Here is a 16,409-nt window from a genome sequence, read left to right as displayed (position 1 = left end):
AGATGGTGCAGGGACTAAAGAATTAACAGTTTATGAACTGTCTTAATAACCTTGGGGGACTTCCAGTGAGAAAAGTATCTGAACTTTAGTTGAGGGCTTTTATAGGCCTGTTTCTTCACTTCTCATTTTCCAGCCCCTTTTCTGAGGGCCGAGTTTCCCAGGCGAGTCACCTATAGGTAATATAGGCCTTACTAATGACACTGGTTTATCAACACAGGGAGGAATTCTCCCAAGAATATGCATAGAGACAAGTAAAACAGGACAGAAAGTACAGAAATAGGTTCCATGTATATATAGGAACTGGGTTTATACAGAAGTCATTTCCTAAACAGAAAAAGAGGAGTTATATATTGTCTCATTTAATTCCTACAATAAGCTTGTGAGCCAGGTAACATTATCCTCCCTATTTTATAGATAGGATAAAGAAGAGATTCAGACACTTGCCCAAAGTCTCAGTGGTAGATCTGGAAGAAAGTGTATTATCTTTATTCTATTCCTGCCTGTCCTCAATACTGGGTTATTTAATGTGTTAGAGGATCTGAACTCTTCCTAATGATCTGAGGAAACAAATAGAAAAGCCCTTCTCAACCAGTTTTCATTTGTACCCCCAGGGATATTTAACAATATCTGGAGACAATTTTGATTGTGACAATCATAGTGGGAGGGTTGATATTGGCATCTAGTGGGTGGAGACCAGGGATGGTGCTAAATATCCTGCAGCACAGGACAGCCCCCAAGAATGATCTAGCCTAAAACATTAATAATGCCAAAGTTAAGTAACCCTAAAGTAGATAAAAGAAAACTCTTAGTCCTTCACTGGTTATGTGGATTGGATTAAAATAAATAATGTATTTAAAGTCTGTTTTTTATTCCTTTTCTTTTTGGGTCACACCATACTGAAGCAGGAAACAAGTGGGAGGAAGGTGGGAAAAAGCTTCTTATGCTTAGAAATACCTGGAGACATTTTCATTTTATCTTTCCTATAGGAATACAAATAAAATTTGAAGATCTGCTATGTATCTGTAATAGACATTATTAAGTTTGCCACCAGGATTTCTGATCCTCCTTTTTTTGGTGGGGGCACATGCCCTCTTGAAGTTAGATATTGTCATGTGACTGAGATGTGAGTTATGGATGGAAGATAGCTTATGATTTTCCATGTTCTCTTCCTAGGCCACAGCAATCATCGCAATATATGTTGGGGTGGAGAAACCATAAAATCTAAGCAATGTGGAAAACTGTGCCAACACATGAGGAACAGCAATCCTGCCTAGTCTCCCAGATCTTCTAAAGACCTTGAGTAAGAAATAATCTTTTGTTGTGTTACACCAGTGAGAATTTTGAAATTATTACTGTAGCATATTCTAACTTATCCTAATATATCCAAGTTAATTAGCAAGTACTCTGGAATTCTTGAACCCCCAAATTTCTGGGTTGTTACATCTGCTTTGGGAATCAGGATATATTAATATTTCACATACATATTCATTCCCACTGCTTTGTCAAATTCTGATTCACATTGAGGTCCTAGAGAGATGTTAGTCTCTATAAAACTTCACTGACTCTGCAGTAAGCACCACATGTTCTCACATATAGTTGTTGGGTGGGTATGTGAAGGAATATTTTTTTAGGCTTTGGAAATACACCTTATGTCTGAAATGATTTCTTTTGGCATTAGAATATGTTCTGATTTGTGACATCCCAAGCTTGATGACTTTTACCTTCTTATTTTATAAATTCTATTATGTAAGATACAAGGTAGATTTTTTTTAGTTTCCTGAATTCCTAGATTAGGAATTGTGAAAATTCTAGGACAATGGTAATCAACTTCTCCCTCTTCTCTTCCATTCACTTTACTCTTTCTTTCACTATAATTTGAATCAAAAACATGTTATTATTTCTCTGACCTTTTGGAAACAGTACAGGTTTTTTTTTGGTAAGTCAAGGATCCAAAGACTAAAGACTAGTCTTTTATTTTTAAGTTATTATCAGTACTTTTATGAGATTATGTCTACAGTCCAATGTGATTTTTACCAACACCTTTCTATCAGTGTATTCATTTTTAACTTATACTTAACATGGTTATTATTGCATTTATTTACCTACTCAAGAGTATTTACTTCACTGAAATCCTATAACTTTATTGTATGAGCTACTGTAACCCCAGGGTCAGCTGCCTAGAAATCCCCCCAATCTTACTGCCTTATGGGAATTGTGTCTCTTTTCCCTTCAATATCAAGTAGACTGTCCTGAGACACAGTCCGTCAGTTGGTAGAAAAATCTAACATGTGGACCAAGCTGTCTGGGCACTTTTCTGCATCTGACTTTCTTGTGGTCAGTTCACACTGTGGCCTATTTCCCTGTTACCCCCTGAACCCTGGCAGCTGCTGTCTTCTCTCCATACCACCTGTGCTGGTTCCATCACCTGTGGCTTGGAGTACTGTTCTGCAGCAACACAGAGTGCTACTGTGACAGATTGTTATAGAGGGTTTAGGGGGAAGAGAGGAGTATCACAACTCAGAAGAGCTGAGACATGCCCTAGAAAATGGAATCACAGGCACTCCAGTTCTCCAGAATCCCTTGGCCAACCTCATCACTGGGAATCGCTCAGTGGGTGTCTGTCTTCTCTGGCCATAGCATGTCTTCCCCGATATTGGGCTTTCTTTCATTATTACACTCTGCTCATGTGTCTCCTTCCCTCGTTTCTCAGAGCCCTCACTCACTCTCTATCCAACTCTCCTCTGAAACCCGTAATTGCCCTTACTCTAGCATGTACTACAATTGGACTTTCCCAATCTTTAACTCAACCCTGGTTCTGCCTTTTCATTTTATAAACTTCAGCCAGACATTCTGCCAAACAAAGGCCATCTACTCTGGGTAGACAACCTTCAGAAACATATGCTTCCAGATTAGGGTTTTCTTTAATCTGTCACATTGTTAAGAACGAGAGTTCCTAATTTCTCAATAAGGAGCAAGCAACATAAAGTATTAAGGCATTTGAGAAGCCTAAGTAGAACAGACAGCTTTGTGGGTAACAGTAGCATGTTAGAGTACAGCTAAGTTGTTGAGTTGTGGCTAATGGGATCCGAGTGGTCAGAATGGGCCACATAATGGAGGGCAGTATGTGGGCAGAAGAATGCCTTTCAAGGTTGTAAAAGAGCAGAACATCATGCTCAAAACTGGAACGGTCACTCTGGCTTTAGCCAGAGGGCAACAGTCAGTGCAGAATCAGAGAGAACAGTTGATAAGATTTTTACTCCAAAAGGAGACATGAGGCAGGACAAAGGTAGTGAGGTGAAATGGATTTGAAGCTATCAATAAGGTGGGATTAAATGAGTTTGGTAGCTGGTTAGGGAGATGAGTCAGTGGAAGGATGAACCTGGCTGAAGCACTTTAGGGGGTGATGGTATGCCCTCTGAGATAAGGGAATGAGGGGGGGGAAGAACACTTTGGGGTAAGGGTGAAGGAAATCAGGGAGGGATTCACTTATGCCTATGGTTAGTTTGAAGTACCCTCTTGAAGATATCAAGTAGGCAGCTGTAGACTCACAGATGCTGGCACCCACAGATTTATCAGACTTGATTTTAAATGTTCTCGAGGGTCATGAGATTGTTAAAGCACAAACAAATCAAGATGTGAAAGATTGGTGTTTCAGAGTGAATCATGTAGGCCTGTGAGTAAGACTCACACATCTACTTTTAAAATTTTTTTTCTTATTTAAATTCAAGTTAATTAACATACACTGTATCATTGGTGTCAGAGGTAGAATTCAGGGACTCATCAATTGCATACAAGACCCAGTGCTCATCACCTCAAGCGCCCTCCCTAATGCCCATCCCCCAGTCCCCCATCCCCCTAGTCACTACTGTTTATGGAGGAGCAGGAGAATTTAGGAAGGCTGGGCTTGGAGACACAGGGAGAAGTTGCAGTTAGTAGGGTGAGAAGGAGGCGGCGATAAATACGATGGAAGCATGTGGAGTTTGCGCAGCCAGCGTAACATACAAAACCCACTAGAAAGTCAGGACTGGGACTGGATTAGGGAAACAAGTCCAACTTCTGCGTTTGATTTCTTAGCTCGCTTAAATGGGGTGGAACCGAGAAGCAGGCCCTGGTATTTTGAGTTTGTTCTACTTTCTAAAAGGCACCCTGTTCAAATTGGCAGAGGAAGGTGACTCTTTAATAGTCTGCAAAGAGATGGAGGTGAGCAATACACTTGGAAAAAGAGGATGAAATCTAAACCACATCAGTAGAATTATAACTTTGTTATCTCTACATGCTGTGGGTGAAAAACAAGCATGGTATGCGAAGCCAGAAACAGGCTAAATTTTCACTTCTTACACTTTAATTTGTCTTGTTTTAATTTTACTGCTGTCTGTGTGATGTTCCCCACACCTCCATTCCCCAAAAAAATCTTGGCAAGAGTTTTCTTCTCCCTCACACTCCTCTGCCACCACCACCCCCCACACTCCTGTGCCATGTACACACCCCTAAAGAATTATTACTAGGCAAATTAACTCAAAAAGGCATTTCAGAATGTAATTTCTTTTTTGGTGAAGAAACACATGGTGATCATTTTAAAATTTTGAGTGGCTAAAGGAATTTCTGAGGTCTTTAAGACAATAGACTAAACTGGAGTCTTATTATACACTGACATATGCTAGCACCAAGTTTATTGCTGAAATCCAAGTACCATCTGTGCTTTGAAACCCTAGCGCCATACATGCCTGTGGCTAGTTGACATGTCTCACAATCCCTGGGTGATCTGCACATCTTGTCCTTAGGAATAAAAGTCTCTCCCTTTAGGAGAGCTTGAGCCTGAATTGTACATAACAAAATCCCTTTGGTATATATAAAACAGTAGGTTTCTTAGAGTGAAGAGACAAATTGGTGAGGTCAGGACCACAACATGGCCCAGCTGACTCTTGGCTACCAATGTAAACATCTTGGCTCTGAAAAAGAAGCTTGGTTGTCATATACTGACATGAAGAGAATTTATTCAAGTCTCAGCAGTACCTAGATCTGAATGGTCCAGCACCAGTACCCAAATTTTTCCAGAATTTCTTGTGTTTGGTACATGCCGAATCCTTTCTTTCTGAAATATATCTCCAAGGCCCGTGGTAGAAACTGTTGCCTGGTGACTTTAAAGGGGAGGGTTGATTGACTAAAGACCTGTATATTTCTTTTTTTCTGAAAGATTTTATTTATTTAATTCAGAGAGAAAGAGCAAGAAAGAGAGCACGAGTTGTGGTGGTGGTGGAGGCAGGGAACAGAGGGAGAGGGAGAAGCATTGGGCTGGGCAGGGAGCCCAATGCGGGCTTGATCCAGGACCAAAGGCAGACATGCTTAACCATCTGAGCCACCCAGGTGCCCCAGGGCCTTTATATTTCTTGGATGGTTTGATTGCACTTTAGCTTAGGAAACAATCAGCTCTCCTGGTTCCCAGGCTTTTGAACTTAGACTGCAACTACAATGTTGGCTCTCCTGGGTCTCCAGCTTGCTCACTACAGATCTTGGGACTTCTCAGACTCTGTAATCATGTAAGCAAATTCCTCATTTTATATTTATTTGTATCCTACTGGATCCTCTTTGGAGAAGCCTATCTAATACAGCCTTCTGCCAATAGCCATGCAAGAGGATCGTCTTGGAAGCCCCATTCAAGCTTTCAGATGACTGCAGCCCAGATCACAGCAAACTCCCAAGAATTCCTGAGTCAGAAACCTGAACTAGGCTTCTCCCAAATTTCTTATCCATAGAAACTGTATGGGATAATAAATATTTGTTGTTTTAAGCTACTACACTTTGTGGTAACTTGTTATATAGCAGTAGATTAGTACCACACTAGGTGATAGCAATATACAGCCAAGCTTAAAGAGCACCACCTTGTTCTTTTGTCAGTAAAAATCATGAAATACTTGCCTTTGAGTAAAGGGATCTTGACCATTTATTTATATTGTAAGAGATCTGTCAAATGTCTAACTGAAGCAACTGATCTGTCGTGCTAACTCTTCTGTACTTCTCAATATTTTCCAGCTTTTCCTTATGTCCAATCAAATCCTCCATCAGTGAGCTTCCTACCTGAACTGTGTTACATTGACCTGGCCCTTTCCTCTATGCACTCAGAATTGACTTCCTAGCTCCAGTAATTCTGGTATTTTATGTTTGGGTATAAACATCTTTGTGTTTGGGATAGGGTAAAAACCCTGAGAAAGACATAATTTTGTTCTAAATTTCTCTGCTTGTTTGAGACTTTCTTCTTGGTTTTCAGAAGAAAATCCCATAGGAAAAATAGTAGAAGCCACTAGATACAAATTCCCTCAATTTTCTTATCATCAAACCATCTTTGTATGCAATGTTTTCTCTCCTCTGGCTGTTATTCTTGGACTTGATGTCCTCTTTTCATAGGCTAATTTCCCACCTATGCTCTGCATCACATTATCTCCTACTCTTCTGCATCTTCACTGGTCTGCATCTTCACTGCTCCCCCTCTTCTGGCTTCTTCTCATTAAAACTACTCGTGATGTAAGGATTGGACTCTTTCCTGAGTTGAACTCTAGTCTTCTAGGAGGCAAGATCAGTGTCTTATTAATGAAGATTCATTGACTATAGGAGTGAACACATTAATTGTGAAAATACTGAAATACTTAATGAAGAGAAGAGTTACTCTTTTTCTGTCTACCCCCAAATTTGTATTTCATTTTGTTGAAAAGGAAAACTAAGATGAAAGTTAGAACCTCTTTTCCAGAGATGTAAAAGAAGCTACAGATGTATTAAACTTAAAATAGAGGTGCATCTGTCTGGCGATCACCTACCTGTTTGGCAACCTAATGGCCACTTGACAGAGCGCATTTAAAGCATTATATTATAAAAAGAATCTGGAGATTAAAGACACACTTTTTCTGTTATTTTTACCTGAGCACTCTTGATTTCTCTTTATTTTGCAGTCAGAAAGACATGTCCACTCAAAGAGCCTAATGAAATTTTCCCTAGGAAGTGGAGTGACAGGCATTATTAGGTGTGAGAATCACTAGTGGGGTGGTTGCCATCCCTCTCTATCATACCTTTTATTATAGTATCCTTTTGAAATGTAAACTACAAACTGACTACATTGGATTCTTCCATCATACCTAATATTGTGCCTATTTTCTCCTTATTCTACAGGCCTCTTTTTTGTTTTTTGTTTTGGGAAAGTCCATTCATTGCCATGACTTAGAGAGGGTCAACAAGACACAGAGGAAAGAACATAGGTGTTGTATTTAATGAGAGTTAGTTGAATCCTGGTTTTGCCATTTATTAGCTATGTGGCTTTTAGGAAGTTATTTGGTCTTTCAAAATCTCTTTCAAAATTCAAAAATGTCCTCATCAGTAAAAATGATGTATAGTTCAGAGTTGTCATGGACATTAAATGAGATAATTTAAAAACATTGGCTATGGTGGCAGTTTCATTGCATTCCATATTCACAGATGACTTCCAAACATATGTAGCCCCAGTTTTCTCCTTAGACCCAAATCCATAATTACAATTGTATATCTGAAAGACATCTCATAGAGATATCTTCAACACAGTGGCTCAACTCATCATCCTTCCTGTCATCCTTTCTCTTCGGATGTTCTCTAGTTTAATTAAGAGCAGCATCATTCAGTTATCCAACCTAAAACACCTTTTTTTTTTTTTTTTTTTTTTTTTTTTAAGATTTAATTTATTTACTCATGAGAGACACAGAGAGAGAGGCAGAGACACAAGCAGAGGGAGAAGCAGGCTTCATGCAGAGAGCCCAATGTGGGACTCGATCCTGGGACCCTGGGACCCTGGGACCATGCCCTGAGCCAAAGGCAGGATGCTCAACTGCTGAGCCACCCAGGAGTCCCAAAGTGAACCCTGTTGTAAACTATGGGCTTTGGGTGATAATGGTAAGTCAATGTAGGGTTCAACAACTGCACCACTCTGGTGCAGGCTGCTGATAGTAGGGAAAGGGGTTGGAGCAGTTAGTTCAGAGCTCTGCACTTTCTGTTCAATTTTTCTGAAAACCTAAAACTTTCAAAAATCTATTAATTAAAACAGAACTAAGTTATACTCTATAGGACTAAGTACTTGAAGCAGGGGTAGCAGTCACTTCTTGGCAAGCCTCAAGTACAGAATCCAGACATTCACATCCATACTCAAGGTTATCAAGCGATGCTGAGGCTGGCTAGGACAGAGCGCAGCAAACACTGGGATGCAATTCAGGGGTGGCTCTGGGCTCTCGATCATTTATTCTGTATCAAGATATGGCCCATTCAAAGGGAATGGTGTTGATGTGTTCGAACGAGGTCGCCTTTCCTTCCCCAGTGCAATTAATCTTTTCATAATCTTCTTATTTCTTTTAGCACATTCAGGGCATAACATATTATCTTCTAGGCCTGGAGATGGGAAAGTGCAGGCAGGTAACAGGAAGAGAGAGATCATCCTTTTGGGAGTGTCAGGCACCCAGGCCTGACCTGCATGAAACTGCAGGCGAACCCAACCTTGTGTGTCTGCAAGGAGAGGTCTGCCGTGGACCACACACCACCTGACACCAGAGGCTTGCAGCAGAAAGGTCTCAACAGAAGCAGGAATGGAACGTGAATTCACAGACTTGGATTGACTGGCTCTTGCAGCAATTCTTGACCATGCTGCCAACATGCCTTCTTGTGCCGAAGTTACCACTTTGACTATATTAATCCCCCTGCCTCTCTCACTCTTACAACTTTTCCAAATCTTGGCCACCATCTTGCATTTTGCCGAACATGACTCCGATTTAGCCTCTGGTGGTGTTTCAGGAATAGTCTTTACATTGTCACACTCCTGGTGTGTTTCAGAGTAAGCATGTTTCTGGAGCCTCAGATAAACCTCTATTTTTCGGCCATGGGTACTCAAATTCAGTTGTTGGCACCAGTTCCGCAAAATGTCCCAACGTACTTTATTAACTGGAGGCAAACTGGCTGGCAAAGGAGGGGCTGGTGTACTACAACAACAACTATGTTTTGGACAAAACTTGAATCGTTCACTTATATGAGGATGACAAACTTTATCGCTTGACCCAGGCATCTTCAGACTGACTTCTGAAGTTGAAGAAACACTTGGTTCCATTTGTTCTTCATTAAGTTCTTCATTAACTGGAACCAATGTGAGAATCACACTTTCTTCCTCTAATGCCTCCTCAGAGAAATTCTGCTCATTGTCGTAAGTCGAGTTCTCCATTTCCAGGGCGCTCAGGGGAAGGCAGAGCCAGCAAGGTCAGGACTTGGGCCCTCCAATCCTCTTCACCTCCTAAAACACCTTTGCATCATGATGCATCTTTCATCTTCCTCTCCTTCAGTCTTCATCCCCAGAATCTATCAGTCAACAAACTTAATTCTGTCTCTAAGGTACTTTAAAAATATAACTTGTCCTCTTTCTCCTCATTTCTACTTCTCTGGTTGTGACTCTCAATTCTTCAACCTGGCCATTGCCTGGGACCATGTAAACAAAAGCATGTCATTCACCTGCTTACACACTAGACACATTGGTAACAGTGTCCTAGAGGACCCTGACAGCCCTTGTAGCTTCCGCAGATCCCCCAAAGTGCTTGCCAAGGACCATGCAATTGATGCTCTGGACCCCAGTAACTTGAGCCACTGAATCACCACAATCCCTTAGACCCAGAGTCTCCACATACCCCCCTTTAGTTGGCATTTTTATCACTAGACCCAGGGTCATAGAATATTCCAGTGTGCTGCCACCCATGGGTGAAGGCCTTTCCTTACTAAAGTCAGCCCATAAAGTCTGGAAGACATGATTGCTTCTTCAAATGTGAAGACAACAATAGAAGCTGCAGGGATCACAAAGAATCAGGGAACTATGACTCCACTAAAGTAACACAGTTAACTTTTAGTAATTGACCCACCAAAGAAGTGGAGATACAGGAATTGCTCAACAAAGAACTCAAAATAATTGTTCTGAAGATGATTAGAGAACTACAAGAAAACACAGTTAAACAATTTAATGAAATCAAGACAACACTACAGGAACAAAATTAGAAGTTCAACAAAAAGAAGAAAAAGAGGAGCCAAACAGAAGTTTTGGAGCTTGAAAAACAATGACTGGACCAAAATTCCATAGAGAGCTTCAACATCAGACAGGACCAAAGAGAAGAAAGAATCAGTCAGCTCAAAGACAGATCATTTGAAATTGTCCAATTAATGGAACAGAAAGAAAAAAGAATGAAAAGAAATGAAGAAAGCCAGTGGGCCTGAGGGACACCATTAAGAGAAACAGCCAATATGCATTATTGGAGTCACAGAAGAAGAAGAGAGGGCGAAAGGGACAGAAAGCGTATTTTAAAAAATAGTGGCTGGGAACTCTCCAAACCTGGGGAGAGACTTGGAAATTGAAGTTCATGAAGCTAAAAGGCACTCCTGAAATTTCAATCCAAAGCAATCTTCTCCAAGACATATTGTAATAGCACTGTCTAAAAATCAAAGACAAAGAAAAGTTTTAAAACAGCAGGAGAAAAAATTCTCTTGTACAACTGCCCCCTTCTGGTAGCAGATTTCTTAGCGGAAACCTTGCATGCCAGGAGAGAATTGAATGATATATATACAAAGTGCCAAAAGGGGAAAAAAAAAAAAAACTGCCAGCCAAAAATAGTTTATCCAGCAAAATTACTGTTTAGAAATAAAGCTAAGATAAAGACTTTCTCTAAGAACCAAAAGCTGAAGGAGTTCATCACTGCTAGACCTGCCTTAAAGGAAATGCTGAAAATAATTCTTCAAGCTGAAATGAAAGTACACTAACTAGTAATATGAAAGCATGAAAATATACAACACACTGGTAAAAGTAAGCCTATATAGTCAGATTCAAATACTCTCTTGAAACATGTTGGGGTGTTGACCACTTAACTTTATTATCAAGATTAAAAGAAAAGTATTAAAAATAGCAATAGCTACAATAACTTGTTAATGGATGCACAATATAAAAAGATGTAAATGGTGGTATCAAAAACCTAAAATGTGGTGATGGGAGTAAAAATAAGGAGTTTTGTATGCAATCAAAGTTAAGGCCTTAGCAGGTTAAAATAGACTGTTGTATCTATTAAGATGTTTTTAGTAATCCAAGGGTAACTACAAAGCAAAATCCTACAGTAGATCTGTACAAGATTAAGGGAAGGGAATCAAAGTATACTATTACAGAAAATTATCAGTTCACAAAGGAAGATGGCAAAAGAGGAAGAAAGGAACCCATGAACTATAAAACAGCCAGAAAACAATGAACAAGATGGCAATATTAAGTTCTGACCTATCAATAATTACCTTAAATGTAAGTGGGGTAAGTTCTCCAACCCAAAAGGCACAGAGTGGCTGAACGGATTTAAAAAAAACACAGACCCAGGATGCCTGGGTGACGCAGGGGTTGGACCTCTGCCTTTGACTCAGGGTGTGATCCCAAGTCCGAGGATTGAGTCCCACATTGGGCTCCCCACAAAGAGCCTATTTCTCCCTCTGTCTATGTCTCTGCCTCTCTCTCTGTGTCTCTCATGAATAAATAAAGTCTTTAAAAAATATAAAATAAAAACAAATGAAAAATAAAAAAAACCCAGACCCAATGAAATACTGCTGTTGAGACTCACTTCAGCTTCAAGGACACAGGATGAAAGTGAGGAATGGGAAAAGATATTTCATGCAAATGGAAACTAAGAAAGCAGGGGTAGCTATACTTATATAAGACAAAATAGACTTTGAGTCAAATACTGTAATAAGAGCAAAGAAAATAATTATATATTGATAAAGAGATCACTTCATCAAGAGGGATATAACAATTGTGAATATATATCCACCTATTATCAGAGCACCTAAATATATTAAGAAAATACTAGCAGATCTGAAGGAAGTAGTAGACAATAATACAGTAATAGTAGGGGACTTCAGTACCTCACTTTCAAAACAACCTAAGTGTCTGTCAATGGATGAATGAATAAAGAAGACATGGAATATATGTATACAATGAAAGATTATTCAGCCATAGAAAGAAGGAAATCCTGCCATTTATTTATTTTTAAAGATTTTATTTATTGGGCAGCCCAAGTGGCTCAGCGGTTTAGCACCGCCTTCAGCCCAGGGCCTGATCCTGGGGACCCGGGATCGAGTCCCACGTCAGGTTCCCTGCAAGGAGTCTGCTTCTCCCTCTGCCTATGTCTCTCTCTCTCTCTCTCTGCTTCTCAATATTTTATTTAATCATGAGAAGCAGAGAGAGAGAGAGAGAGAGACAGGCAGTGAGATCGTGGATAGACCTTGAGGGCATTATGCTAAGTGAAATAAGTCACAGAGAGACAAATACTCTATGATCTTATTTATATTGGGAATCTAAAAACATTGAACTTATGGAAACAGAGTAAGTGGTAGTTATCAGGAGCAACTGAAGAATGAGGGAAATCAGGAGATATTGGTCAAAGCATACACACTTATATGCATACAATTAAAAGGTGAATACGTTCTGAGGGTATATTGTGCAGCATGGTAACTAAACAATAATATACTGTGTTCTTGAAAGTTTCTATGAGAGTAGAGCTTTAATGTTCTCACTATAACAACAAGAACAAGAACAAAATGTTAATTATGTGAGATAAAGTAACTTTATTGTGGTAAACATTTCACCATATATACATGTATCAAATCACATTAAGCTTACACAATGGTATATACATTAATTACATCTCAATGAAGGTTAAAAAAGAAGTAATGAAAAAATGAAAAAAAAGAAGTAATGAGAATGCATGTTAGAAAGAGTCTGCACTTGAGATTCTTTATCCAATAGCCTAGAATCTAAATAGCACATTTCCTTTTTTAATTTATAGAATTATAAAGAAGTATTATTTATGATAAAATGTCTAGATTACTTCCAATTTTTTTGGTTTTTAACTCTTGACAAATTATAACTCCTTTTATAATGAGGCAATATGTTTAGTTTTTAAAATTATGCATTGATATTGAAACCAAACACCTATTTCTGTTGGCCAACAGGATTCAATGTATGTATTCATTCCAGAAAATTACTTAGCTTCTGGGAGAGATGGGTCAGCCAGGTGGAGAAGGAGAGTCAGGTTCTAACCAAAGTAGGGCATGATAAAGTGACTGGCTTTCATGAAGAGCCTTGCATTTTCTTCAGATGAAACATATTCAGCATCTTGAAAAAGTCCTTTCACTAATTTTTGCACATATTTCTTTTGAGATTGATGCTTTTGGAAAGAAAGTACAAAATGACAGTGTCTGAGAGCAATGCTTTTAGCAAGATATTCCTGACCCAGTTAAGGAATCGAATTTTAGGCAAATACCCATGCTCCCAATTTCCTTGGCAGGTCTATGACACATTTTTAGTGAATTCATTACAATTTTTAAACCTTTTCCCATACAAATATTATGAATATAAATGTAAGATTTTGAGGTGTAACACAATTGTCATCCGTTTTTGTTTTTGTTTTTGTCATTTTTTTTACCCTAGAAAGAATGGAGGCTGCTCTGGAAGTCAGGCTGTTAAAATGTCCCCTGTTCATGTGTTAACAAATATAATTGGTTCATATAAAAGAGGACATGGAATCTTAAGGGCTGCCTTAGGAAGAAAAAGTATATTGATAATTAAGAGGATAATAGGATTTACCATTGCCTCAAATGTAATGACAACATAGAACATACCTTTTGGCAGTGTAGGTTCTAGTTCTAGCCATTGCATACAGCTTTCCCACTCTTAGGGGGAGCTGAGAAACAACAGGACATTTTCTCAACTTCAACATGTCTACCTTTTGTGGACTCTGTGGAAGATGTCTGTAGTGCCCATGTCACTTCTCTTGCCTGCTCCTCCTAATTTCTGCCCTAGCTATGTTGCACAGTTCCTTGTGTAGGGGAACAAGAATGCCTTGCCACCTTCACAGGAAACAAGAACTCCTGTCTCCTTCAAGATCCTTCTAGCTGAACTAAGAATCAAATTAACATGATATAGGTTAATGGGAGAGAATCAAATTTAATAGGCTTATATGTGGGAAATCCAGATAGACATGGAAATTCCAGAGACAGGCAAAATGAGGTCTATATTTCCTTTTGAACTAAAGAGAAGGGAGTAGGTGTCTGAGACTTGATAGGAAAGGAATGCACTTCACAGGGCGATAAGAGCAGATGTTTGGTAAGGGGACACAGTTCAACCCATACAGTGTCACACCTTAAACTCACCTTAAACCCCTCTGCTGGGCTCTGAAGGTGAGGCTGTTGACACTCTTGGGGCAGTCTTCAATCAATCAGGGATGGGACCCAGTGAAAAAATGCACCAGCCTCCTTTCCTTTGGGTTCTTCTGGCATGTATTCTGTCTTTTCTTAGAAGTCCTGATGAAGCAAATGGTGGATATTTATCGTTTCTAATGGCTGAGGAATATTCCATTGTATACATAAACCACATCCTCTTTATCCATTCATCTTTCGATGGACACCGAGGCTCCTTCCACAGTTTGGCTATTGTGGACATTGCTGCTATAAACATCGGGGTGCAGGTGTCCCGGTGATTCACTGCATCTGTATCTTTGGGGTAAATCCCCAGTAGTGCAATTGCTAGGTCGTGGGGCAGATCTATTTTTAACTCTTTGAGGAACCTCCACACAGTTTTCCAGAGTGGCTGCATCAGTTCACATTCCCACCAACAGTGCAGGAGGGTTCCCCTTTCTCCACATCCTCTCCAACATTTGTGGTTTCCTGTCTTGTTAATTTTCCCCATTCTCACTGGTGTGAGGTGGTATCTCATTGTGGTTTTGATTTGTATTTCCCTGATGGCAAGTGATGCAGAGCATTTTCTCATGTGCTTGGAGAAGGACAAACATTATATGGTCTCATTCATTTGGGGAATATAAAAAATAGTGAAAGAGAATGAAGGGGAAGGGAGAAATAATGAGTGGGAAATATCAGAAAGGGAGACAGAACATGAGAGACTCCTAACTCTGGGAAACGAACTAGAGGTGGTGGAAGGGGAGGTGGGTGGGGGTGGGGGTGACTGGGTGATGGGCACTGAGGGGGGCACTTGATGGGATGAGCACTGAGTGTTATTCTATATGTTGGCAAATTGAACACCAATAAAAAATAAATTTATTTTTTTTAAAAAGAAATCCTGATGAGACAGGTTTCTAATTATTATAATAGCAACTTCATTAATGTGCTTTGACTTTGGCTTTCTTTTCTGTCTCACTGTCCCTATGTCTTACTACAGCTTCTTGGGATTTCCCTCTCAAACAAATTACCACAATTCTGCTGAGATTATCTCCTTATCTCGGACTCTGCTTCTGAGACACTCCAAACAGCTGTTTTTTTTTTTTTTTTTTTTTTTTTTTTATCTTCAGTAGAAAAACTAATACCCTATAAGGTTGCATATCAATTCAAGTTGTACATGATAGTAGTGCCTATGGTTATGATATTAACTATAAAAAAGTGTATTTTTCTAGTCTCTATAAACACGGCCTGTCTTGCTAGTGTGATTATAGTAGACAGGAAATATAACTTTATTGCTGAAAATACCTTTGAGACCCTACTCCCATGTTCGCAGGTGACAAAACTGAAGCTTAGGGAGTATAACTGATAATATAAGAAGTTAAAAGCAGAGATAGGGCTAGAACCTAGATTTTCTGATGTCTAAGTTAGCATTTTCCCCTACTACACACTTAATTCCTGTTGCCAGGAATACTTAATATGTTAATAAATGTCATTCCTTTCAGAGAGTATTTTATAAGCTTTTAAGGTAATGGAATATAAACTTAAAGACAGAGAAAATTGTTATTTGTATTGTGACAGATGGGGTTAATGTCTTTCATAGAATGGGTGCTAGAGAGACATAGTGTTAGCTCTATAATGGCACAGGTTTGTTTTTTTTTTTTTTTTTACTGAAGTTAATTGACACAAAATATTGCATTAGTTTCAGATATACAGCATAGTGAATCTACAACTTTATATTTTGCACTATGCTCACAACAAGTGTAGCTACCATCTGTTACTGTAAAATGCTATTACAATACTACTGACTATATTCCCTACACTGTACCTTTCCTCCTTATGACTTATTCATTCCATAACTGGAAGTCTGTACCTCCCACTCCCCTTCACCCATTTTGCTGATCCTCCCATCCGCCTTCCCTCTGGCAACCACCAGTTTGTTCTCTGTATTCATGGGTCTGTTTCTGCTTTTTTAGTTTGTGCATTTGTTTTGTTTTTTAGGTGCCAGATATAAGTGAAATCATATGGGTTTTGTCTTTCTCTGACTTCACTTAGCATGATACTCTCTTGGTCTATCCATGTTGTTGCAAATGGCCAGTTCTCATTCTTTTTATGGCTGGGTAATACTACATTGTGCGTGCGTGTGTGTACACACACACACACACACACACACACAC

General features: G+C 39.4%; 2 protein-coding genes across 3 annotated transcripts in view; one reads left to right on the top strand and one right to left on the bottom strand.

The window, feature by feature from the left end:
- The window catches only part of FANCB (FA complementation group B), a 462,529-nt gene that overhangs the window by 51,102 nt on the left and 395,018 nt on the right, over positions 1–16,409 (top strand). For both annotated transcript variants that reach the window (XR_003131918.3, XR_004812878.2), the window contains exon 12: positions 1,174–1,300. The gene's annotated coding sequence lies outside the window, so the exon portion shown is untranslated. The remainder of the gene's footprint in view (positions 1–1,173; positions 1,301–16,409) is intronic.
- On the bottom strand, positions 7,785–9,217 carry LOC125754591 (developmental pluripotency-associated protein 2-like). Its single transcript, XM_049107043.1, has one exon. It carries the CDS (start codon positions 9,215–9,217, stop codon positions 8,249–8,251), a length of 969 nt encoding a protein of 322 aa, XP_048963000.1. The 3' UTR covers positions 7,785–8,248.

Source organism: Canis lupus, chromosome X (assembly GCF_003254725.2).
Source record: "Canis lupus dingo isolate Sandy chromosome X, ASM325472v2, whole genome shotgun sequence".
Classification (NCBI taxonomy): Eukaryota; Metazoa; Chordata; class Mammalia; order Carnivora; family Canidae; genus Canis; species Canis lupus.
Note: the sequence above shows the minus strand (reverse complement) of the source record. Positions and strands in the feature narration are given on the sequence as shown.

What these genes read in the sequence shown, in the direction of transcription:
- LOC125754591 (XM_049107043.1), bottom strand. Translation starts at nt 9,217, where the DNA reads ATGGAGAACTCGACTTACGACAATGAGCAGAATTTCTCTGAGGAGGCA.